Below are 26,302 nucleotides of genomic sequence, written 5' to 3' on the forward strand. Positions count from 1 at the left end.
AAAAAACCAACCTTATTTTAAAAAAAAACCCAAAACAACCTGGCACAGAGTCAACTCTCAGCAAATACTAGGTCCAGTGCACTATTCCTTTTCTTGATCTTTCAACCACTCAGATTACTGATGCATGGCATCGTAAAACTCACCCTGAAGATCAAGAGAGAGAAAAAGAAAATCTGGCTTCCTCCTAACGTGGGTTCTCCAGAGAACACAAGATATTTCAGCAGTGAGGAAGAGAATTTCTGTAGGGCAAACATCCTTCAGATCAACCACAGGGGAATTTGTACCAAGTTCCTCAAAAACAGCTAGAAAAAGAAAAAAAAAATAGAAGAAATAAATAGTAAGATGCTTTCTCTTTTCCTTTGGAGCGGTCATGTGGGTTAGCTGCAAATCGTTTCCCAAAAATGAGTCAGCTGGGGGGGCAGATGGTATGTGTTTCCAAGCCAACCTGTGTCATCAACACAGCACAAAGGAGCCCCCATCCACCCTGATAGCATCTGGTCCTGGTTCAGACTCGTCGTCACCGCCTGGTGCGGGCTTAGGCATCAGATACCCCCCAGGTCCAAACGCCAGCTATGACACTTCGTAGCTTGTGTGACATTTCACTTCTCCGAGCCTTGTTTGCTCCATCTCTAAAAGGGAAGCAATCTGCTTTGCCTGGCAGGGTCTGGGGCATAAAATGAGATCGTGTAGGGGCCTAAAAAATGCAAGAGAGTAATGGTAGGGGTTGTGGTAAGTTCTCTGGCTCTCCCTGTGAGGCTGCTGGGCAGGAGCCTGCTGGATTTTGTCTCTGATTTCTTAAACTTCTGCCAGAGAGAGACGTCTGACCCTTTCATGGGCCCCCGGCTCGTCCGCAAGATGAAAGAAAACTCTCTTGAGAATTGCTTTTCTCTATTTTTTGCCTGAGTTCTCATGTGTTACTCATGGCTGCCATCTCCCCTCGGCTAGGCATCCCCGCTTGACACTCAGAGGCATTCAGAGAGGTGATGTGACACGCCCGAGGGACTGTCTTCTGAAGGGCTTGGGGACAGGGTCCTGCTCCCTGCAACCCTGCAGTGGAAAGCTGGGTTCAAAGGAAGGGAAGTCAGAGGGGTCCGCCTGGGGTGGGGGTGGGGGGGTCCAAACGCAGCCCCCTCCTGGGCCAGGCAGGTGGTGTGCGTGAGTGAAGCATGGGACCTCCGGGGGGGGGGTGTCTCTGGCCCTGGGCCCTCAACTTTCTCTCTGAACTTAGAGTTGGGCTCTCAGGACCACCGGGGCCCCCTGGGTCCACTAACCTACCTCCACACCCCTCTGAGCCTCGGTCGCCACATCTGTGAGAAGCAGTGGCTCACGGGCCCTGCCTGCCTCATAGGTCATGACCGTGAGACCTGGGGGGGGCGGGTAACACCATCCATCCGCAAGAGGCACCGTCACCCTGGTGGCCCCAAATGTCTTCCTAGCAGGTGACCTTTGGTGAGCGAGGGCTCTGCCAGGGGCCCGGCCCCCTCCCACCTCTTTCTCACTCCCTCAGGGAGGGGCCAGCTGCTCTGTGGGCAGGGCCTGCGGGCAGAGCTGCTGCTCGCCACATCCTCCCCTGCCTCCCCACCCTGTGCACGCGGCAGGGCAGCAGCCGCGCTCTGACAGACCCATGGGGCTCTGCCGAGTGACCCATGGGCTCCGGGGCCGACTGTTTGCTCCTCCCTGAGTGTGACTGACAGCCACACGGCTGCCTGCCTGCCTGCCTGCCTGTCTCTCTTTGCGTCTGCCCCGCTGGCCACCTGCCTTCCCCTGTCTGTTCCTCTGCCTGTCTGACCAGCCCTGGCCTGCTGTGGGTCTCTCCCTGGTGCAGTCGATCTCTGTCCTCTGTCTGTGTGTGACCTCCCTGGGATGTGACCGGCTACTGCCTGTGACCCCGGCTGGCTCTCTCTGTGTGGCCTGCCTGCCTAGGGCCCGGGGCCATCCGTCCCGGTGACAGGTCGTAGGCTTGTCTGGCTGGTGACTCAGGACAGGCTGTGGATCCCCACCCCCTACACCTGCCTGCTCCCTCTGACTCCCGTCCCGCGCCCCCACCCCTGGAAGGCCACTGGATTCCCCCGCCCCCGAGCACACAGAATGGATTCCTGAGGGAGAAGCTGGGACAGCAGGTAACTCAGCTCCAGCCACTGTTCTCTGCGGGGGGTCTGGCGCCTTCTCTGCCCGAGGTGGGAGGACACAGAGGGGTTTCGCACCCTCCTCACAGCTGGGGACAGTGAGGCCGGCAGAGCTGGGGCTGGAGTCTCCTGTTCAGCCCAGCCCAGGACGCCCAAAGTGCCTTTTTGTGCGTCTGCAGGAGGCCTGGAGGTCTGGAGGCTGGGACACGGCTGAGATGACCCCATGAGCTGTCTGTGGAAACCAGCTCCAAAAGGCCGGGGCTGCGGGAGGAAAGCCGGTCCCAGACCAAACGGGATGCCACAGTCACCGCGGTTCCCGGCAGCCGAGGAGGGCAGGGGTGGGCACGGGGGTGACGGCGTGATGGTGTGGCATTTCTACGGGGCCCACTCTGGGGAGGGGCATCGATTTTGGGGGCAGATTCTGGGTTTTAGCGTCTTTGTGTCCTGTAACCCCTCCACACGGATTTCTGTGCCCATTTCACAGACAGAGAACAGGGGCTCCAGGGGTAGAGTGATTTTCCCAAGGAGACTCAACAGCGCGGAGCAGGGCGGGCAGGTGACTCGGAGGCTGGCCCTGTCCTCCACGCTGTCTCCTTCTCACCAAAGCACAGGGGATGGGCGGATGGTGAAAAGCCAAGGGCCCTGTGTGCGTGGAAGAGAGGGAAGCCGGGAGGCGCGGGGAGGCTGAGTCTGGAGGCATGGGTTGAAGTTTGACATGTGGACAGGAGAGGAAAAGAAGGAGGTGGCGGACACCTTCCCAGCAGAGGAGCTGGGTGGGGAGAGGCCTCTGGTGGGAACCCTGGACTTCGAGAAGGAACGGCCAGTCTGCGCAGTGGGAGCAGCGGCCCCGGGGCCGGGGGCATTCAAAAGTCACAGGCTGCTCCCCTGAGGACATTTGTATTCCCCCTGGGGGAAAGCATGGGTTAAGAAGCACATGGCCGAGTGGGGAAAACCTGGCGGGTTCAAAAGCCGGCCATGCGATTCCCTAGCTGGGTGAACTTGAGCGAGTCTCTGTGCTTCTTCCAACCTCATGGAGCCTCAGTTTTCTCATCTCTAAAATGGGGATGAAGGCAGCTCCATCCCGTGGGGCTAGTTGTGAAGATTGGGGGGCATAAAAATATGAAAGTTGCCAGTTGGAGATCCGCCCAGGAAGACAGCTTGTTCCACCAGGAAGGGGGGCCCGTGGCAGAGGAGGGCCAGGGTCCAAGAGCGGTGGAAGGTGCGGGGGGCACATTCGAGAACCCGCGATGGGCTTCCCTCAGCCCCCACGGTTCTGGTCCTCCGAGCGCCGGGGCTCAGCCCGCCGCTGGCACTTGAGGGGCTCCCGTTATCCTGACAACATCAGGTGAGGCCGGGAGCCCATTCAGCCCATTTCACAGATGAGGAGATCGAGGACCCCAGGACCACGTGGCCGTGAGACGCAGAGCTGGGTTTGGGCCGCCGGTCCGCTTGGCCGCAGGGCCACACCTGCCAGACAGGATGGCATAAAAACAAGACTCATAGTCTCGAGAACCCTTCTGAGAAGGGGAGGGACAGGCCTGACGACCTGCTCCCCATGGTGAACTCGAGGGAGCCCTGGTCCTGCCCACCTCACACCTGGGAGGGTGTCTGGATCCTTACCACCCCGCAGTGGAGGAAACCAAGCGCCCGAGTGTTAGCAGAAGAACAAAATCGAGGGCCCGGAGGCGTGGGGTGAACAAGACAAAGCCTGAGCCCTAGGCTCCCACCTGTCCAGTGAAGGGTGAGGGTGGGGGCTGGGGACCGCAAGAGGCTTGAGGGCAGTGGGGGCGGGCAGGTGGAGGAGGCCCGTTCAAGAGGAGATGGAAAGAGGGAAGGCACCAGAAGCTTGGGGAGGCACCATTTCCCTCCCTGGTGCCCGATAAATAAATGAATGAAGGGAAGAAGGCATCCTCCACGCAGGGAGGAGAGCCAGTGCCTTCAGAATCCCTGCAGGCAGGAGTGATGGCTGGGAGGTCCCCCCTGTGGTCAGGTGGGGGGCTGTGGGACCCGTGACCCGCGTGCCAACACACCTCCACGGGCGATCCAGGGCCTTGGAGGCGGCCAGGACTGGGTGGAGACCCAGCTCCGCCCCCTAGTTCTGGGGTGACCTTGAGTAAACCACTTCACCTCCCTTGAACCTCCGTTTCCCCGTCTCTAACATCCATTTCCGGTTTGTCGTGAGGTTTTATTCTATGTGTAGTTTTTGAGCACCCACTGGGGCGTCAGGCACTGTCCTAGGTCCTGGGGATTCAGTGGCGGAGACAGGGCCAGCGCCATGAGCAGTGGTTCACAAGAAATAGTAGCAATTACGCTTTACCTTAGGGATGGCTGGTAATAATTGCCTTGTTATTCGCTAGAACGCACGGCGTCCCTTCCGGCATACACTAAGCCCTCAATAAACGATAGCTCGCATGGTGATTTTATGCTGCCTTGCACAGCTGAGGAAACTGAGGCTCAGAGAGGGGTAGGGTTTTCAGGGTCACCCAGGGAGTCATTCGCAAGCAGAGGGAAGGAAACTGGGGAGAGAGGGGGGAACAGACACTTCAAGGAGAGGCCCCTTCCTCGCCCCCTTCTCCCTTGCCCTCTAGGGCACCCCGAAATGCGGAGGCGGGGCTGGGGGGGGAGCGGAGAGGAGCCCCACCCCCCACCCCTGGCTCACAGGTGCCACCGCCCCCACTCCTTGCCTGGGCGCCTGGCCAAAGGGACTTTTGATGACAGCTCATATGCAGGATCTGAGTAAACTTGGAACTTCTGAAACAACCTGAGAATATTCCCCAGGGTGCAGGCAGGGGCCCTGCTGATGCCCCCCTGATGGCCAGGACACCTGCAGCAAGGGGCCTCGCCTGCTGGTCCCCACAGCCCCCAGGAAGGGTCCGGCCACCCGAAGTGTCCCCAGAGAGGTGGGGCAAATACCCCAACCTGGCTCCCTGCTCAGGCCCCAGTCTTTCCTCGCTGTGTGACCATAGGCAAGGCACTGGGCCTCTCTGGGCCTCTATTTCCTCATCTGCAAGGGGGCTTGATGGTGTACGTTGGGACTAGGGCCTGCCAAACTTCTCCTGTACGAATCCGTGACACTCAGCCTACTTTGGCCAGGGCAGCCTGGTGGCAGCGGGGGGGGGGGGGGGGGGGCTGACAAGCAGGGGGCCGGACAGAAGGCAGGCTGCCAGCCCTGCCCCCACCCCTCACCCCGCAGCTGCAAACCTCTCTTCTTTCTCCTGGTCTGGCGGGAAGGCGGCTGGGGTGAACGGTTGCCCAGGCTGTGCAGTAGGCACAGCTCGTTCAGGCTAAAAGAGGCTTCGTGGACCGGGATCCCAGCCCGGCTGGGAGACAGAGGAAGACTGACAGGTTGGGATGGGACCTTCCCCTCATGTTCGGCTCCTACTGCCTAAGCTACGACCCCAGGGTCTTGGGACATCTGTCCTCAGACACCCACAACCCACCCCTTGCCACTGGCACCAAAAAAAAAAAAAAAAAAAATTGTGAAAAAACAACTGACGTTACCCACTCGCCTACAGTGTGCCTGCCCCACACCACCTCGGCCAGGCCAGGGCGCTGCCCCATTCTACGGATGAGGAAAACTGAGTCCCAGAGAAAGGAATGGATATGCCTCAGGGTGCCCCAGGGCCACCAGGCTGATTCTCCCCCAGCCTGAGCGCTCTGCTTGGCTAAGAACTTTCTGTATGACCCTGGGCGCCCCGCCATCCCTCTCTGAAGGTTCCTTGTTACTAATCCGATGACAGCAGTCGTGACTGCTCAGACCCTGGGAGCTGAGGGTGTTGCTCAGGGTGGAGGGAAGTTCCTGGGCACCGTGATGAAGCTGGTGGGGAAACAGATGTCTCAGGGGCTGCCTGCGGCCCCACTCCTCGCTCCTCGTGTGACTGGACACGGCAACTCGTACCCTCTTTCGTTCATTTGCCAACTCCTCAGCTACTCGTCGAGCACCCACTGAGTTCCCGGCCCCGTTCTGCGCACTAAGGATACTTTCTTTGGTGAACAAAACAGATGATTTCCCAGCCTCCGGGGGTGGGGGTGGGGGTGGGGGTGGGGGTGGGGGCGGGGCTTATGCTCCGGGACAGAGACAGGTCATAAACACAAAAACAGAAGTGTTTACTGACCTGACCCTAATATTACAACCGTGGAGAAGGAAACAGAAGGATGTGGGGCCCAGAGCACTGCAGGGGAGACCCAGACCAGCCAGCGGCGATCGCCTCCTGGAGGAGGCGACACTGAAGTTGAAACCGGAGGATGAGGAAGCAGAGAAGCACGAGGAAAAGTGTTCTGGACAGAGGCATGTGCCAAGGCCCTGGGGTGGAGGAGGAGAGTGGGAGCACTGGAGATTTTACCCTTATCGACTACGTAAAGACGTTCCGGGCACCACATTTAAGAGAGTGGAGTCGAAAAGAATAGCAATTCATTTCGGAGTGCACGGTCTATGTAGGTTTTAGCTCTGAGGGTGGGCCTCCAAACCCATTACCGTTTCACGCGGCCGCCCGTGTCACAAGTGTTTTGAGCCTCCACTGCGTGTCGGGCACCGGTTCACCCCTGGCGTGGTTCAGCGGTAGCCAAGAGGGACACGGTCCTTGCCTGCCTGTTGCTGCGAACGTCCGTGAAAGCACCCCGAGCAGGGTGCCCTGGTGGAGGGAGGGACCCCAGAGGAAGGAGTGACTCATACTCTTTGGAGGAGTGGGAGACTGGCAGAGGAGGTGACAAGTGAACTGGATTTTGAAGACTGAGCAGGAGGCTGTCAGTCCGCCCCGGAGGGTAGAACGTTCCGGTGGCCGAAAGAACTTGTGCAGAGGTGTGGAAGCCAGATGCATGGGGACTGTTGGTGAAGCTGTCGGGAGCCTGGGGTACCTGCAGCTCAGGATGGGTGCGAGGGGCCAGAGGGAACGAATGTGGGGGGGGCAGATCCCGAAACGTGTTGAACGCTGCGCTAAGAAATTTGGGGTCTTCCCTGAAGGGCAATGGGGAGCCACCGAATGATCCAGTTGCAACGGGGACGTGGTTGGGAGGGCCACAGCTGCGTGCTGGAGAGATCAGGGAGGAGGCCGGCTGGAGGGCAGGTGGGCAGACGTCCTTGAAGACCAGGGGTAAGCTGGGAGCCCTTTCGCCTATGTTCCCTTTCGGGAAGTCCCTCAGTCTTGACACTTCCCCATCTGGCGACCCGTTGGCTCTTGTTTCTGGCATGGCTGGGGAGTCCCTTTTCACCCACCTCGTTCCTCCTCGGTCCCTCTGGGAAACGGGCCACTTTGCTTTTACCACACTCCTCACCTACCTTTCACTTTCCAGCCCCAATCCCCGCCCGAGCCCTGCTGGAGATGACGGCTGACCTGTGACCCTCCACTATCCCATTCCTGAAGCGTCAGTGAGGGAAAGACACGGGGTAACCAAAGCTTGGGTTCTTTCCAGTTTGGGGAGGCTGTGAATGCCGCTGCGGGGACCCTCCGGCCCACGTCTGCGCGTGTACACGTTTCTCTTCGATGCCCGGTCTAGAAGTGGGGTTCTGTTCAGCAGAAGCGTCCCAGGGTGGCCGTGCCGAATGGCACGCACCCCGGAAGACTGAGGGGAGGTTGAGAAGTTTGGGTTACCCTGCGTCCTTCGTAGACGCGGCATGGTGTCTGCCTTTCTCATTTTAGCCTTTCCGGGTTGACGTGTAGTGGTGTCATACAGAGATGTAAATTTGCATAATGAGTCATGATTTCAAGCAACTTTTACTATGCTTCTTGGCCATTTGGAAGGTCTTCTTTGGTGAAGTGTCTCTTTAAGCTCTTTTCCTTTCTTGCCAAACGGAGTTTTGTGCTGTTTATCGTTGTGTTTAAATACATTTTTTTTTTAACGTTTATTTATTTTTGAGACAGAGAGAGACAGAGCATGAACGGGGGAGGGGCAGAGACAGAGGGAGACACAGAATCGGAAACAGGCTCCAGGCTCCGAGCCATCAGCCCAGAGCCCGACGCGGGGCTCGAACTCAGGGACCGCGAGATCGTGACCTGGCTGAAGTCGGACGCTTAACCGACTGCGCCACCCAGGCGCCCCAAAAATTCTTAATTTTAATGAGGTTCAATTTATCAGTCTTTTTCTTTATGGCTCGAGCTTTCTATGTGCTGTTTAGGAAGTGTCATCGACCCTAAGGTCATGAAAATATTATCCTCTGTCTCCTTGTGGAAGTTTTATTGTTTCACCTCTGACAGTAGGTCTACAAAATATCTAGATTTGTTTTTGTGTATGATATAAAGTGGAAGGTCAAGGTTCATTTTTCCTCATGTGAATATCCAATTGATCCAGCATCTTTTTTGTTTGTTTGTTTTAATCATGCTTTCGCCGTGACTTTTCGGTAGTGCCTTTCTTGAAAACAAAATGACTATAAACACCAGTCTATTTCTGGACTCTATTCCTTTCCATTGGCAAGGGTTTTTTTCCTTTGCAACAATACCACGTTATTTTTGATTCTCTAAACTCTTCTCAGGTCTTTGCATTTCTGTATAAATTTGAGCACTGGCTTGTCAATTTCCACCAAAGGAAATCTTGCTGGGGATTTTCTTGAAACTTGAGATTTCATTTGAAACTTTAGTCCAACGAGGGGAGAATGGACATCTTGAAACTGCTTAATTTTCTAATTCGTGACCATGTATCTCCCTCCATTTACTGATATCTTTAAAAATGTATGTAACTAATATCTTGTAGGTGTCTGTGTAGAGGTCCTGTACGTCGTTCAATGGGGCTCATTAGAGTATTTGATTTCTTATGCTGATGCAAATGGTATCATTTTAATCATGCTTGCTCTTGGTATATAGAAATACACCAGATCTTCTTCACACTTTCTTAACTTTGTTAACACGCTTTTTCAAACTGGAGCTTCAGATATAGAAAGAAATAGCTACCAAACCCAGTCCCCACCTGGGGACTTCTTACCTTTGTTCTGTAGCTTTGTTTTGTTTCTTACCTTGTAAGGTTTGCAGGGGGGTTTGCAGACCCCCCCCCCATCTGCTGAGGTCATAAGTGCAAGACAGAGCATGCCCAGCTGTGGACTTCATAAACTAGTAACATGTTTTGTATCCTCTTAACAAGTTTTGCAGGGACCATACAGAACAGGACAGTATTGTCAAGCGTATGTGTGTTGTTGTATGACCGATCTCTGAAACTTTTTCACCTTGTGCAACTGAAACTTCATACCCATTGAACCACTCCCCGTTACCCACCACCACCCCCCCATTCCCCTGAAAAACCACCATTCTGCTTTCTGTTTCTACAAGTCTGATGACTTCAGATCTGTCGTATAAGTGGAATCATGCAGTGTTCGTCTTTTAGTGGTTGGCTTATTTCTTTTAGCGTAATGTCCTCAACATTCGTCCACGTTGTAGCCTTCTTTCTTTTTTAAGGCTAAATGATATTCCATCGTATGTGTGTAGCACATTTTCTTTATTCATTCATCAGTTGGTAAACTTAGGTGCCTTTCAGGTCCTGACTGTTGTGACTAATGCTGCAGTGAACATTGGCGTGCAGGTACCTTTGAGACTCTGTTTTCAATTCTTTCGGATCCCTACCCAGAAGTGGGGTGCTGGATTGATCACATGGTAGTTCTCTGTTCGATTTTTTGAGGAGCATAAGGGTTACGGTTTTTCCACATTCTCACCAACATTGTATCCAACTTGATAGGCGTGCGGTAATAACTCATTGTGGTTTTGATTTGCATTTCCCTGATGATGAATGATATCCAGCATCTTTTCATACACCTGTTGGCCATGGTTTTCAACCTTCTTTGGAGAAATGTCTATGCAAGACCTTTAGTCACTTTTCAGTCAGGCCATTTGCTCTGTTTTGTTTTGTTTTGCTACCGAATGGTGGGAGTTCATAATTCTGAATGCATTCAGTATATGGCTTGCAAAATATTTGGTATCATTCTCTAGGTTGTCCTTTCACCTTATTGATTACTTCCTGTGCTACGCAGAGGCTTTCAACGCGGTCCTGTTTGCCTGTTTGCTTTGCTGTCTGCGTCTTTCTCGTCAGTGTCATAGCCAAGAAATCATTGCCAAGCCCAATGTTCTTAAGTTTTCCCTTATGTTTTCTTCTAGAAGTTTTATAGTTTCAAGGCTTACCTATAGGTCTTTAATCCATTTTAAGTTAATTTCTGTGTATGAGGGAAGAGTCCATGCTTCACATTCAGGTTTCCCAGCACCATTTGTTGAAGAGTCCTTCTTCACCGAAGGAGTTCTTCAAAGAAAGAGTCCTTTCTTCATTGGCTGTGTATGCAAAGGTTTATTTCCGGGTTCTCTATTTTGCTTCATTGATCTGTATGCCTGCTTTTATGCCAATACCTACTTTGTCTATACAGCAGTATGTGCCTGTCTGCCTTTATGTCTATACCTACAGTGATTACTGTAGCTTGGTAATACGTTTTGAAATCAGGAAGTGTGAGGTCTGTAGCTTTGTTCTTCATTGTCAGAGATTGCTTTGATTATTTAGAGTCCTTCGAGATTCCATGTGAATTTTAGGATGGTGTTTTACCTATTTGTGCAAAACATGCCATTGGGATCTTGACAGAAACTGCCTTGAATCTGTAGATTGCTGTGGACATTTTTAGTATTAAGTCTTCCAATCCATGAACATGGGATGTCTTTCCATTTATTTGTGCTTTCTTTTCATTTCTTTTAGCAATGTTTTGTGGTTTTTAGAGTACAAGTCTTTCACCTCCTTGGTTAAATTTCTTCCCAAATATTTGATTGTTTTTGATGCTATTATTAATGATATTATTTTAATTTCCTTTTGAATTGTTCATTGTTAACCTATAGAAATGCAACTGATTTTTGAGTGTTGATTTTATATCATTTGTTCATTAATTTGTGAATTTGTGAATTTGTTAATGTATTTGTTAATGTGTGTGTGTGTGTGTGTGTGTGTGTAATCTTTAGAGTTTTCTCTATATAAGGTCATGTCAGCTATGAACAGAGATCATTTTACTTCTTCCTTTCCAATTTGACTGCCTTTTTTTTTTTCCTAATTGCTTTGACTAGGACTTATAGTTCTATATTAAATAGAAGTGGTGAGAGTGGGCATTCTTGCTTTGTTCCTGACCTTAGAGGAAAATCCATCAGTTTTCTACCACTGAATAAGAGGTTAGCTGTGGCCTTTCATATGTGACCTTTTTTGGGTTGAGATAATTTCCTTCTGTTTCTGGTTTGTTAAATGTCTCTATCATGAAAAGATGTTGAATTTTGTCAAATGCCTTTTCTGCATCCGTTGAAATGATCATGTGATTTGTCTTTTGCTCTATTAATGTGGTGTATTTTTGTATACTGAATCATCTTTGCACCCCAGGGACAAATTCCACTTGATTGTGGCATATAGTCATTTTAATATGTTGCTGGATTCCATTTATTAGTATGTTATCAAGGAGTTTTGCATCAGTATTCATCAGGGATATTGGTTTGGAGTTTTCTTTGTCTGGCTTTGATATCGGTATAATGCTGCCCTCATGAAATGAGTTTGGAATTGTTCTCTTAGCTTCGATTTTTCAAAAGAGTTTGAGAAGGAGTGGCATAAATTCTTCTTAAAATGTTTGTTAGAATTTACCAGTAAAGTCATCTGGGCTTTTCTTTGCTGTGACAGTTTTGGTCACTGAATCAACCTCCTCACTATTTATAGGTCTGTTCAGATTTTCTATTTGTTCATAATTCAGTGTTGGTAGGTTGTATGTTTCTAAGAATTTATCCACTTCTACATTATTGAGTTTGTTGGTGTATAATTATTTGTAGTATTCTCTTACAATCCTTTTTATTTCTGTGGCATCAGTCGTAATGTCTTCTGTTTCTTTTCTGATTTTAGTTACTTGAGTCTTCTCTTTTGTTAGTCTAGCTAAAAGTTTGTCAATTTTGTTGATCTTTAGAAATATGGTAGATTTTTTTAATATTGTTCTCATATCCAGTATCCTTGTTCAATGATTATTATTCTAAAAGTTTGTTAAGTATCTGGACTTTTCTAGGTGCTCAGTCCTTATATCATTTTATTCTTTATAGTTTTCTGATCTTTATAAATTTATTTATTTTTCTTGCCTTACTGCATTGACTGGGGCCTCCAGGATAAGACACTCGTCTTTTTCCTGCCCTCAAGTATATCATGTTCAGTATTTGACCATTACACATGATGTTGGTTGTGTATATTATGCACACATGCATGTCTGTGTGCTTCTTATCAGATCAAAGAGGATTCCTTCTATTCCATGGTTTTTTGAGAGTGTTTTAAAAAATCACGAATGGGTGTTACAATTTTTTAAATGTGTTTTCTGGACCTATTAAATTATGATACACATTTTCTTCTTTATTTTCCTAATGTGATGACATAGATTACTGACTTTCAAATGTCAACCTAACCTTGTATTCCTGAAATAAACCTCATGTGATAATGATGTGTATCACATATACACATATACACATTTTGTGTATATCATTACCTTTGATTTGTTAATATTTTGTCTGTATATTTATGAGAACGATTGATCTATAATTTTACTTTCTTTTTTTATTAAAAATTTTTTTTAATTAATTAATTAATTAATTTTTTAACTTTTTTTTTTAAACGTTTATTTATTTTTTGAGACAGAGAGAGACAAAGCATGAATGGGGGAGGGTCAGAGAGAGGGAGACACAGAATCTGAAACAGGCTCCAGGCTCTGAGCGGTCAGCACAGAGCCCGACGCGGGGCTCGAACCCACGGACCGTGAGATCATGACCTGAGCTGAAGTCGGCTGCTTAACCGACTGAGCCACCCAGGCGCCCCAACATTTATTTATTTTTGAGAGACAGAGAGAGACAGCATGAGCAGGGCAGGGGCAGAGAGAGAGAGGGAGACACAGAATCCAACGCAGGCTCCAGGCTCCGAGCTGTCAGCACAGAGCCCGACGCGGGGCTCGAACTCACAAACTGCGAGATCATGACCTGAGCCGAAGTCGGTCGCCTAACTGGCTGAGCCACCCAGGCGCCCCTAATTTTACGTTCTTTTAATGTCAAGGTGTTAAATTTTATTTTTATTATTTATTTTTTATTTTAGAGAGAGAGAGCGAGAAGGAGCACAAGCAGGGGAGAGGGGCAGAAGGAGAGAGAGGGAATCTTAAGCAGGCTCCAAGCTCACTGGGGAGCCCAACATGGGGCTCAATCCCATGACCCTGGGATCATGACCTGAGCTAAAATCAAGAGTCAGATGCTCAAACTGACTGAGCCACCAAGGTGCCCCTTAATGTCAAGTTTGGATACAAAGTTATGTCTTTCATTCCAGGGTTAGTTCACTTACATTTGATGAAAGTACTGACGTGTTTGGGATTAAATATATTCGTTTTCCTTTTGTCTATCTATTCTTTATTCCTTTTTTCTTCTTTGTTTCCTTTTTTGGAAGAATAAAATTTAAAACATTAGTATTATATGTTTCTTTTCTATTTTCTTTCATAATTTTTTAGGGCTTATCTTAGAGATTACAATATGCATATTTGATTTTTTTTTTTTTTTTTTGAGCCCACTTTGTGTTGGTCCTTTTATCATTTCCCAGACAATAGAGTAACCTTTAACTTTATTCACTCCTCACCTTTGGGGCATCATGGTAATGTGTTTTAATTCTGCATAAGTTTAACCTTCCTAAGACCTTATCAGCCTATCAGTGACAAGTTAGGGTCTATTAGTGACAAATTCCCTCAGGTGTTTTGCTTTGGTTTGCTTTGAAAAATATCTTTATTTTTAAAGATTCACATTTTTTAAAAATCGCAATTAAGATCTAATTCACGGATTTATTTATTCACTTTTTAACAGTGTACGATTAAGCGGTTGTTAGTACATTCACAAAGTTGTACGACCATCAGCCCTGCTAACTGCACAATATTTTCATCACCCAAAGAAAAAAAAAAGCTATACCCATTAGCCATCATCCGCCATTCCCTCTCCTTCCAAAGCTCCAGCCCCTGGCAACCGCCCCTGGCAACCACTAATCTCTTTCCTGGCTCTATGAATCTGCCTGTTCTAGAAATGTCATGTAAATGGAGACATACAATATGTGGCTTTTTGTGCCCGGTTTCTTTACCTCAGTATCAATTTTCAAGATACATCTGTGTTGAGGCATGTATTACTACTTTATTCATCTTTATGGCTGAATAATATTCTGTTCTATGGATATTCTATGCTTTGTCCATTCAACTGATGGACATTGGGGCTGCTTCAAGTTTGGGACTGTTATGAATACTGCTGCTGTGAATATTCAGGTACAGAGGTTTTTTTTAATGGGCGTATGTTTTCAATTCTTTTTACTCTGTACCTAGAAGTCAGTTTGCTTTGCCATGTGGTAACCCCATATGAACTTTTTGAGAAACTTTTAAACTGCTTTCTATGGCAAATGTACCATTTTTTAAAAATCTTTTTAACGTTTATTTATTTTTTGAGACAGAGAGAGAGAGAGAGAGAGAGAGACAGAGACAGAGAGCAAGCAGGGGAGGGGCAGAGAGAGAGGGAGACACAGAATCGGAAGCAGGCTCCGGGCTCTGAGCCATCAGCCCAGAGCCCGATGCGGGCTTGAACTCACGGACCGCGAGATCGTGACCTGAGCCGAAGTCGGACACTTAACCGACTGAGCCACCTAGGCGCCCCAAAACGTTTATTTGTTTTTGAGAGGGAGAGAGAGAGAGACAGCGCGTGAACAGGGGAGGGGCAGAGAGAGAGGGAGACACAGAATCGGAAGCAGGCTCCGGGCTCTGAGCTGTCAGCACAGAGCCCGACGTGGGGCTCGAACTCACGAACTGTGAGATCAGGACCTGAACTGAATTCGGACACCCAGCTGACTGAGATACCTAGGCGTCCCAGCAAATGTATTATTTTACAATCCCAGGAGCAATGTATAAGGATTCCAAAACGCTACATCTTTTTCCCCCCACTTTTAATTTTTCTGTTTTTAAAATCGCCATCTAGTGGGTGTTATTTGAGTTTCCCTAATGACTAATGATGATGAGCATCTTCTCATATGTTCATTGCTCATGAGTATAACTTCTTTGGAGAAATGTCCGTTCAAATATTTTGTACAATTTAAAATTGCATTATCTTTTAGATCTTGAGTTGTAAGAACCCTTTAAATATCCTGATACTAGAGCCCTAACAAATATATAATTTAAAAATATTTTTTCTCAGGGGCGCCTGGGTGGCTCAGTCAGTTAAACGTCCAACCCTTGGTTTTGGCTCAGGTCGTGATCTCATGGTTTGTGAGTTCAAGCCCCACGTCGGGCTCTGTGCTGACAGTGGGGAGCCTGTCTGGGATTCTTGCTCTCCCCGCTCTCTCTGCCCCTCCCCCACTCCCTCTCTCTGTCTCTCTCTCTCAAAAATAAAGAAACTGTAAAAAAAAAAAAAACATAAACAAAATCCAATTTTTTTTCTCATTTTGTATATTGCCTTTTCACTTTCTTGCTGGTGTCTTTTGATGCATAAAAGTTTTAACTTTTGAAGTAGTCCAATGTATCTATTTTTTCTTTGATGCATGTGCTTTCGGGGTCATAGCTAAGAAACTACTATGTGATCAAGGTCACCAAGAGTTCCGCCTGTGTTCTATTTTTTTTAAAGTTTAATAGTTCTCCCTCTTACAGCGCGGTCTTCAATCCATTTTGAGTTAGCTTTCGTATATGGTATGAGATGGGAGTCCAATTTCACGCTATTGCATGTGGATGTCCCATTGTCCCAGCACTGTTGGTTTCAAAGGCTATTTCCCCCCCAGCAAATTGTCTTGGTACCCTTGTCAAATATCACTTGAACACAAACGTGTAAGTTTCTCCCTGGACTTTGAATTCGATTCCATTGATCTATATACAGGTTAATATCATACTCTGTTGATTGGTGTAGTCTTGTAGTAGGCTTTGAAATAGAGAAGTCTGAGTCCCTCAATTTTGTTCTTCTGTTTCAAGATTATTGTGTCTATGCTGGCCCTCCGTGTCTCCATATGAATTTTAAGATCAGCTTTTTAACTTCTGCAAAATAACCAGCTGGGCTTTTTATAGGGATAACTTTGAATCCGTTGGTCGTTTGGAGAAGTCATCTTAACAATACTGAGTCTTCCAATGCATGAACGTGGGATAGCCTTCCATTTATTTGGGTGTTCTATCATTCTTTCAACAATGTTTAGTAGTTTTCGGTGTGCAAGTCTTGCACTTTTGTTAAATTTCTATTTCATTCTTTTTGATATTATTGTAAGTGAAATAAATTACTTTCTTTTTTTTTTTTAATGCATATTTAGTGTTGAAAGAGAGAGAGACAGAACAGGGGAGGGGCAGAGAGAGAGGGAGACACAGAATCCAAAGCAGGCTCCAGGCTCCGACATGTCAGTACTGAGCCCGACCCAGGGCTCGAACTCGCGAACCACGAGATCGTGACCTGAGCCAAAGTCCAGCGCTTAACCAACTGAGCCACCCAGGAGCCCTGAAATTACTTTCTTCATCACACATTCAGATTGTTCATTCCTGTTGTACAAAGATACAATTGGTTTTTCATGTTGTATCCTGTTTTTCATCTTGTATCCTGCAACCCTGCTAAACTTATTAGCCCTAATAGTTTTTGTTTGTTTGTTTTGTTTCACTTTGGCTTTTTGGTGTGGATTCTTCAGAATGTATATGCAAGATCATGTCATCTGCAAACAGAAATGCTTTACTTCTTCTTTTCCAGTCAAGATGACTTTTATTTCTTTCTCTTGACTGGTTGTCTTGGCTAGAACTTCCCATACAATGTTTAACAGAAATCATGAGAGTGGACATCTTGGTCTCGTTTATGATCTTACAGGAAAAGCTTTCAGTTTTTCCCCATTAAGTATAATGTTAACTGTGGGATTTTAGATTTTTTTTTTTTCATATTGAGCTGGCCTTATTTTTGCGAAGGATTTTCTTTTATATAAAATTCTAAGTTGGCTTTTAGTATGTATGTATTTTTCTTTAAAATTTTAAATAGTCTTCCTATAATGTGTGTAGAGTGTGGGTTTTGTTTGTTTGTTTGATCGTTTTTGTATCTGTCCTTCTTGAGGTTTGTAAGACTTTTCAAATCTTGGATTAATGTCTTTTTCTACTTTTGAAAAATTCTTAACCAATGTCTCTATTATTGCTTCCGACTTGTTCCGTCTCCTCTATGTTCTAAATCCATGTATGTGAGACCTTTTCACAATGGATATGTCTCTTTTGCTCTTTTCTGTATTCTTAAACATTCTTTTTCTTTGCATGTTTCAATCTGAGTACTTTCCATTCCAGCTCACCAATCCTCTCTTCTAATGTTACTAATCTGTTGCTAAATTCATTCAATTCTTATAAATTGCGATTAATTGAATTTTCTTAGTGCTGGGGCTTCTACTTTTAAATAGGTTCTAGATTTCTGGTGGAATCCCTGAACATCCTCATCCGGGTTCTTTTAAATCGTGTTAGATAATGCCACTTTCTGCATCGCCCATGTGTCCGTTTCTACTTCGCTGTTGGTTTTTGGTCATTTGGTACTGTTTCCTGGTCTGCCTTGTCAATTTAATTGAATGCTGGACATTGTGCCTGAAAAATATAGAGGCTTTGGGTGAAGCTAACTTTTTCCACATAGGTCCTAACTTTCTCCTGGCAGACAGGCAGGTCATTTGGACGCAGTCACAGCTCAACGGGTCCTGACTTTTCCTTATTCCCAAGGTATACCCTTTCCCGAATAACTGGGTATTTACCAGGTCCCATCTTCCTTGTCAGGCCCTGAACTCCAAGACTTCCCTCAGCCTTGTGAAATTGTCAAAATCTCTTCTTTGGTTTTCGGCCTCCTGCCAGATTCTCTCTGCTGCTGGGTCATTTGCAATGACTTGGCCGATGATTTGAGGGGAAATTGCGTGCAGGATTCCAATGCATTTTTTTTGCTCTCTCTCTGGAACCCCGGCCTCTCAACTACTCTCTAACTTGGTCGCTCTCTCTCGTGTCTTCTCCCGTTTTTTTCTTGCTTAGTAGCTGTTCTCGACTGTAGGGCTTCCATCTGATAACAGCTACTCCACCGCAGCCAGACATGGAAGTCCCCCTTCACGTTTTATTTTTGCAAATACGAGATTAACTGACGTGTGACCTTTTATGAAACAGTTCGGTCGTACAAAAAGGTGTATCAGATAATAGAGTCAACACCCATGGGAGCTTTGCTCGGTTTCACCAAACTGTTGACACATTTGGATACCACCGCCCCCCCATCCCATCCCCTCCTTTTCTACACTATTCAGAGTTTGATGTTTTTTTTTATTGTCCCCTTGAATCTCCTTATACGGCCGGGACACAGGTATGTTCACCTAAACGATAGAGAGAGCGCTGTTTTACACAGTGTTTTTGTGACAGAGATGGTCTTACACGAATTTCTGCTTATTTTATTTTATCTTCATCATGCATTGTGCTTGTGGGGGTCACTTGCTTTGCTGGTGCGGAGCTACGATTCATTTTCACACGGAGCGATCACACTGCAACTCATCTTTCCATTCTCTCGTGGAAGGGTATCCACATTATTTCCCAGACGCGAATGGCCGTCAATAGGTGTTTCCATGACACCGTGTCCTCAGCGCCACGCGATGTTGTCAGACTTTGAATTGTCACCAACCTAGTAAAATTAAACGGCACGTCATTGTGGTTTTCATTTGCATGTCTTTCTTGACTGTGAGGTTAAGCACTTTCTGATCCCATGGCCCCTCCTTCTCCTGCTTCTGATTTCCGACCTCCAAGCTTCTCTACTTCCCTAGAATCTCCTGGAATTCGGCTTTTAGTCTGAGCTACTACAACCCCTGAACTCCGAGCCTGGTGGATAAACACCCCTCCAGGGCTCCGGCCCATCCCCATTTTACAGATGAGAACACAGAGAATCAGAGGGGCCAGGAACTTGCCCAAGGACGCACAGCTGGGATCCGGGCGCCCTTCACTCCTCTGTAGGAGACCCCAGCGGTAGGCCCTTCCACAGGGGGTCCCACCGCAGGAAGGCGCCTAGGGGACCCTCTGCCCTTCGCTCAGAAAGCACACGGGAGGTTTGGTGTGCACCTGGGGAGAAAGTGCTGTTGTCCCTACGACTCAGCCTGAGCATGAAGACCCACCGAGGGGCAGATTCTGGCGCAGGGAGAGCGCGATGGGACCGGGGAGGAGGCCTTTACCATTCTGGGCTGTTGTTTCCCAAAGGGAGGGGCTTACTTTAGGTGTGAAATATCCCTGCACCCCCGAATGAAAGAGTTAGGCCTTTTTCAGTCTTCTTTTGGTCCTCTGATCCGGGAAGTGGTGAGAATCTCAGTTTGGCGCTATGTGGCCCTCAACACCCCTCTGATGCTCTTGAATCCTCCTTTTTGATGGACGCGGGCGGGATCGCCCCACTTGCACGTGTCAGGCGGGAGATGGCATCTCACTCAAATTCAGTTGCTCTCTTTTGTTTCCCTTGCGTTTAGTTGTACAGCCGAGCAACCATTTTGTTTCAGAAACACCAACAGAACATCTACAAATATGTTGGGCACTGTTCCCGAGGCTTTACAAACACTGAGTAACGTGCTTCTCCCAGGGCCCCTCCGAGCTGGGTACGGTTAGGATTGTCTCCATTTCACTGATGAGGACTCTGAGGCCCGGGAAGTTTCCCTGAGGTCACACCGCCTATAAACGGCAGTGCTGGGGTCTGAGCTGAGGCAGGCTGGCCCTGAGCCTGTGTTTTAACCACCGCAGTGACACGGTCTCTCCATTTCATACGAGTTACCTGTTGATTGCAGGGATTCATTTCCTTTTGGGACGTGTTTATTGGAGCCAGAAATGGAAGGCAAGGTAAAGATCATTAGCAAGTAGATAATAGCGCCCGTGAAAACCTTGAAGGCAGTTAAGTGGCAGGCGTTCTGGAACATTCCAAGGAGGCTTCACGGATACAAAGGTAGAGGAAGGGGGCCACGAAGACTGAGTTTAGAGGGTCGGGAGGGGGAAAGGTGTTCGAGGAGAAGACTCAGCACACGAATTCGCCTCATGCAAAGGCAGAGAGGCATGATGGGGCCTCAGGGCTAAGGGGGTGCTGAGTAATTCACAGAAGCTGGCCAGTAATTGCAAGAACCCAACACCTTTGTATAGCATTTTATACTTCACGGAGCACTGTCACATCTGTTTTCCACTGACCCGAACTGCCAGGTGCAGTGGGCATGATTGTCCCCCTTTTAGAGATGATAACCGAGGTCAGAGAGAAGGAACACCAGAGATAAGCTGTTATTTGCTCCGAGAGACGCTGGCTTCAGATTCTGGGCCCCTTGCTCTATTCCACCGTATCCAGGTATCTTTGGGGGCAAGCAAGAGAAATATAATTCAACGTGGTTGAGCCAAATAGGGTGTGTTTTTTCTCCAGCTTGTATAAATGAAAAGGCCAGAGGTGGACATCAGATACGGCTGGATCCAGGTCCTCAAATAATGCCATGGGGACTCTGGATTTGTATTTCTCAGGTTTTGAGAAAGTTTCAGGCAGGCTGTCCTTAAAAGGTGATAAAGATTACCAGCTTCCAGGGGCCCCCCCGGGTGGCTCAGTCGGTTGAGCGTCCGGCTTCGGCTCGGGTCATGATCTCGCGGTCCGTGGGTTCGAGCCCCGCGTCAGGCTCTGTGCTGACAGCCTGGAGTCCGCTTCATGTTATGCGTCCCCCGCTCTCTCTGCCTCACCCCTGCTTGTGCTCTGTCTCTCTCTGTCTTTCAAAAAAAAAAAAAAAAAAAAAAAAAAAGATTACCAGCTTCCAGCAGGCTGGTAAAAACTGAAAAGTTTTTGTCTTCAACACTATACGTTCTACTACGTCACCGCGTCGCGTGTCTAGTGTCTTCACATCGTCACTCACGTACAACAGCCAGCGCTCAGCAGCCAACATTATTTTATTTTCATAGCTATGCTATTTATTTTAAGGTGTGTGAGGAAAAAACACAAGAGCTCTGGATATTACTGCTTAGGATGAGTCTGGAGTTAGATTTTTTTAAACAATTTATGTATTATTTAGTTTCAAGAGACAAAGAGAGCAGGAGAAGGGCAGAGAGAGAGAGGGAGAGAATCCCAAGCTGGCCCTGTGCTGCCAGGGCAGAGCCCGATGCGGGGCTCGAACCCACGAACCGTGAGATCACCACCTGAGCTGAAACCAAGAGTCAGATGCTTAACCGACTGAGCCACCCAGGCGCCCCGCTGGAGTTAGATTTTTTTAAGGAAGCTCATTTATAGAAAACATTAAATAAATGAAGTACACACGACCTACAAATATGGCCCACATTTTGAAAGTGAGAAATTTAGGGACCTCTTGGCTAGAGCATTCCGGGGTCCCTCTACTTCGAATGCTCTAAAGTCTGTATGAGTCACAGCTGTGTGTTGAGTGTTTATGTGTCAGGGGCCACGTCCAGCGCTGTCTGCAAAATGCTGTTTTGAACTCTCACAAGAATCTGGGAAGCAGGCTTTACCGTCTCTCTAGGGCTCAGAGAGAGGAAGTGACCAGCCCAGAGCAACACAGCCGGTGATCCCAACCTCTCAGTGCGCTTAGCCACTGCCTGCTTGGTGACTCGTTAGGGAGCTCAGAAGGAGCTCTTAGTGGGGCCAGAGTAGGGTGGGGGGAAACCCAGGATGGCGGGGGAAGGGGGTGTCTTCCCAATGTGGGCTCAGGGATCGTGTCTGGAAGAAGCCGCGTGTATAGCTCAACCCCTGCATGGGTCATCCCTCTAGGCTCCCGTTCCAGCTACAATCCTGACCCCAGGGGCCAGTGTGGATGGGGCTCCCGGGCCTGGGCAGGTGAACCCCGGGGCCTCTGGCTGGCACCTGCTTAAGCAGACACAGAGCTGGGATGCAGCAGGCAAAGTGCCCACAAGAGGCCTGCAGTGCCAGCCTGGTGGGTCGCTCCTCCCGGGCAGGTCCATGCAGTTTTCCAAAGAGGCCTCTCCTCCGTCTCGTCCGGGTCCCAGAGTCAGGGTGTGGGTCCTCCGGGGGGTCCGGCCTGGGTTCCCCGCAAGCTTCCTAGCGTACTCACTAACCTGGGCTCTGTGACTGATGCGGAAGTCTCATTCTGGGCTCACCTTATCTTTGGAATCCAGGAGGGCTCTCCTTCGTGGGCTAACCCTTGGGTCTGCTATTCAGTGGGGAGCCCGTCTGTCCGGCCAACTGGCATCCACACGGGTGCTTCGTGGAGAACAGGACTCAAGATCTCTGCTTGTCAAATACCAGTGTCCCCTCCCCTGGGAGCGTCCACGGGCTCCTCAAACTCTGGCTTCTCCAAGAATCCGAGGCAAGGCTTCCAAGGGAGGGAAAGGACCAGAGACAGGGAGGCTGTTCGGGGTCCCTGGGTCCCCAGGCCTGGGCCCGCCCTCTCACTGTGCGTCTCTTCCAGGATCCCGAGAGCCAGCATGCTGTGTGGCTGGGCGGCCCCTCTGTTCCTGCTGATGCTCCAGGGTGGTGAGTAAGGGCCCCCCCCCCAGGTCTGCGGGTGGGGAGGACCGGGCCGGCCTGTGGGATCCGGGGAATGGCTGGAAGCTCCGGGACAGGGGCTCTGGTGTCTGCCCGCTTGGGCTGGACCAGCCCGCTCTGTCAAGCTGAACCCGTGCAACCGCAGGGCTCCGTTAGCCGGGAGGGGTTGGTGTTGAGTCCCGCGGGCGGCCCGGCTTCTGCAGCAAACAGCTGGGGTCTTCGGGTCCCCCTGAGGGGGTAAGAGACTCCTTGGTCTCTGCAGCTGCCACTCCTCGGAGTGAGGAAGTCCTGCCTTTGGGCTAACCTCCTTTTGTCTTGATGGACTGGCTCTCCTGAGAGATGTTTTTCAACAACCACAGGATCCTCAGCAGGCACGGATGGTCCCCAGTTGGGGGGGAGGAGGGGAGGTGGAGACCAAAGTAGCCAAACCCTGGAAGGCGCCCCAGGGGACTAGAGGACGCTGCAGTTCGGAGGGAGAGAAGTCAGAGACCTGCACTGGGAAAGGCCAGAGGTTAGACTTGGAGGCACAGCCGGGGCTGAGAGATCCAGGAAGCCTTCCCGGAGGAGGCGGGACGTGGCATCCAGGCTCAACAGTGGGGCTGGACTGGAAGCAGGGTCCCTCGGCCGCTGCTCTGCTGACTCTGAATTTCTCTCTGGTTTTTACCGAAAGACCCAGAGCTTCAAATAGTCTCTTCAGGAAACAGATGTCTGCCTCTTTTATTTTCCTCTTCTGAGTGACCAGCACCCGTGCTAGGTCACCCGCCAGGGGGCCACGCCCCGTGGGTGCAAATCATAATCCCTCCCTGCGTACTGGGTGCCGGGAATCGCCTCACCGCCCCGTGCAGTCCGTGCTGCCCGGACATCCGGTTCTCACTTGAGGACACCAAGGCTCAGAGAGGTTGAGGGATAGGCCCAGAGCCACACAGCCAGGCCGCTGGAACCCTAAGTCTGTCTCATCCCCGTGGGCTTAGCCTCTTCGCTTTGCTGCTTTAACTGAGTGCCCGGGCAGGCAGCGTGGTCTGTGCTGGTGTGATGCCACCCGCATACTCCCACACCCTGCACGGGGGCCAGTGTCCCCAGCTTACAATCAGGGACTCGGAGCAGTCATGAGTCACACGTCCACTTTTCTGGCCTCTCGCAGCCTCCTGCACGCTTTGCTGACCCGGGGCAGGGGGTGGCCCGGGGGTTGGGCTACCGACCAGGCGACTCGGCCCCTGAAAGCACATCCACGCTGGCTTCGTGGCTGCTGTCCCCTCCCCAGTGTCTCATGTTAAGTTTGGGACAAACTTTGTCCCTTGGTGACCTCGAGCCTGGCTGGGAATGGCAGCTCCTCTCCAAGTTCTGGAACCCTGAGGGAGAATAACCAGAGCATAAACAAGGAGTATATGAACGTGGCCAGCACGGTGGCTTCTGCGGCCCCGGGGTCTAGGCCCTGCCAAGATCAAGACAAAAGAGGTTTTCACCACCAAGTGTCGGCGCAGGGCCCCTGGGTTCCTCCCCGGGGGTGGGAGGATGCCTCCTCCTAGAGCTGGACTCCCCGCCACAACTCAGCGCCCTTGGTGATGGCCACACGGAGAATTGTGTTGAGGAGGATTCTGAGGGTCGCCCAGGGGAGAGAGTGCCGTGATCGATTAGTAATGTCTGCTGCGCCTGCGGATGTCAGTCGGTAGCTCAGATGAGATTTTCCTTTCCTGGGTGAGCGTCCCCGCGACCCAGACCCAGACCCGGACCCGGACCCAGAGTGGCTGGAGGTGTGGTCCAGTCTCAGAGCCTGCAGGTCTTCATCTATAAGATGGCAGGGGCAGCCGAAGAAGGGTTTTCTGGCAACAGCCTCCTTGCCTGCAGATCTGGCTTCTGGCCTGAAGTGAGGCCCAGGAAGGGAATGTACCCACCACCCCCTTGGGCCTTCATTAGTGAAGGACACATAGGAAAATAGCCACTAAGAATGAATCCGCTTAAAAAGGGGAACAAATTTCTGGTAAATAGCTGGGGGGTTGGGGGCGGGGGAAACAGGACTCTTGGCCCTTGATCTTACAAAACCAAACGAAGCTAAAGGTTATTAGCTGTGTTGTCAAACATGTAGGTGCATTTAGGCTACGACTGCACCTATGCCTTTAGAATAAAGGGGAGCGATTCATGTCGGGGGTGGGAGAGCATGAAATCTCCCAACAAAATGGCCCACGTCACTCGGCGGAGGCAGCGGTGTGGCCAGAAGGATAATACGTTTTGGCCAAAGTATTTGAAGGCTTCTTGGTTTGGGGGGATGTTTTCTTACTCCTTCGACGCCCTTCTGGCCCCACGGAGGTCTGCGGCCTGTCCCGCACCAGCTGCTGTGAAACAGAGGGCTCCTCCTTGTTGGGGGCTTGGGGGCATTTTCCAGCTGTGTTCCCGGTGACCTCACAAATCCCTCTCGCAGGACCTGCAGATTCACCCCTGTGTCTGGGGAGTTCAGGATTTGCCACCGAGAAGGGGACTGGCCAGGAGGGACACAGAGCTGGTGGCTGGACACGGGGCTCAGGGGAGAAAGGGCTGAGGGGAGTGGGGGCCGCTTCGTTTGTTACGTTTCACATTCAGAGTGTCCTGTCTCCATAGCTAGCCTTGAAACTCGGGGGTCACACAAGGGACTCCTAGGTGGCAGGGACCCCCTTCCCCAAGCCCGCATCTCAGTGGCTCCTGGGTTGCCATATTCGTCCTGACCCCGGGATCCCCGCCTCCACTCACCCTCCAGCCCTCGAGGGGGTGAAGGAGTGAGGCTCCACTCGACCTCCGGCCCGCCCCCCACCGCGGCCTCTCTCTTCCTAACCTTCCAGCCTGGGGTTGCCTAGACCTCGTCTGCTACACCGATTACTTCAAGACAGTCACCTGCACCCTGGAGACATGGACCCTCCACCCCGGCACACTCACCCTTACCTGGTAAGTGGCCGGGCCTCGCCGGGCCTCACTGGCCCTGGGACTGCCTGGGTGGAGCGGGACCTCGGGACCACAGGCGGAGCTGGACCCACTGTGTGCCGGGCACGTGGCTTAGCAATTAAAATAACAGCCGCCACTTCCAGACGGTCCTGTCAGCAATGTCACCAGCAGCATGTGGTTTAGCCCCAAGAAAGACTGTGAGCCTGGAATCACCGTGCCGGTCTTAGGGACGGCCACACGGGGCCCACCGACGTGTCCGGAGCATGCCCTTGAGAGATGAACGGGGCAGTTCGGTCCAGCTCCAAAGGCTGTACTCTCTCGCCCACGGAAGCCCAATTGTAATTTTGAGACCCGCGGATGACCAGACTCCCACGTGATTTTTTTTTTCTTTTTGAGCCCTCCGTGCCTCCCTGCTCCGTGCTTCCTGCGAATGATCCCTTCCAGTCCTCACGATTATTGCTCCCGTTTTACAAACGAGGACTCCGGGGTTCAGAGAGGTTATGCAACTTGCCCAAGGTCGCACAGCTGGTGACTGGTGGAGCTGGGGTTGAAACACAGGCCGCTTGATTCCAAAATCCGCGGGGCCCCCATCCGTCCGGATGGTGAAAAAAAAGCTCACTGACGACACTCGTTTAAGAATGGTGGGACAGGAAAAGCAGGGATTTAGAGCCAAGGAGCAGGGGGGGGGTCAGTGGATAGAAAATTACCAATAGGACGAGGCCAGGGTAAGGGGGTTTCTGGCTAAATGACCTAATAGAGTTCTTGCTGACGGCAGCTCGGGCTGGTCAGGTGTCGCCCAGGGGGATGGTGGGAAGTGAGGAGCCTCATCAGGCATCCAGGGCCGGGGGA

General features: G+C 50.1%; 1 protein-coding gene across 5 annotated transcripts in view; it reads left to right on the forward strand.

Annotated features, from left to right (window-relative positions):
- Nucleotides 1-1,758: 1,758 nt before the first annotated feature.
- IL21R (interleukin 21 receptor) overlaps nucleotides 1,759-26,302 on the forward strand; it is a 33,602-nt gene continuing 9,058 nt past the window's right edge. The window contains exons 1-5 of one of the 5 annotated variants that reach the window (XM_053213232.1): nucleotides 1,759-2,120; nucleotides 7,087-7,216; nucleotides 7,416-7,509; nucleotides 22,467-22,531; nucleotides 25,354-25,456. In XM_053213232.1, the coding sequence (XP_053069207.1) occupies nucleotides 22,483-22,531; nucleotides 25,354-25,456 (152 nt within the window). In that variant the 5' untranslated portion in view covers nucleotides 1,759-2,120; nucleotides 7,087-7,216; nucleotides 7,416-7,509; nucleotides 22,467-22,482. Of the gene's footprint in view, nucleotides 2,121-7,086; nucleotides 7,217-7,415; nucleotides 7,510-22,216; nucleotides 22,365-22,466; nucleotides 22,532-25,353; nucleotides 25,457-26,302 lie in introns of all 5 variants that reach the window. The other 4 variants (XM_053213231.1, XM_053213233.1, XM_053213234.1 and 1 more) reach the window with 4 other exon arrangements.

The sequence above is a fragment of the Acinonyx jubatus genome, chromosome E3 (genome assembly GCF_027475565.1).
Source record: "Acinonyx jubatus isolate Ajub_Pintada_27869175 chromosome E3, VMU_Ajub_asm_v1.0, whole genome shotgun sequence".
NCBI lineage: Eukaryota > Metazoa > Chordata > Mammalia > Carnivora > Felidae > Acinonyx > Acinonyx jubatus.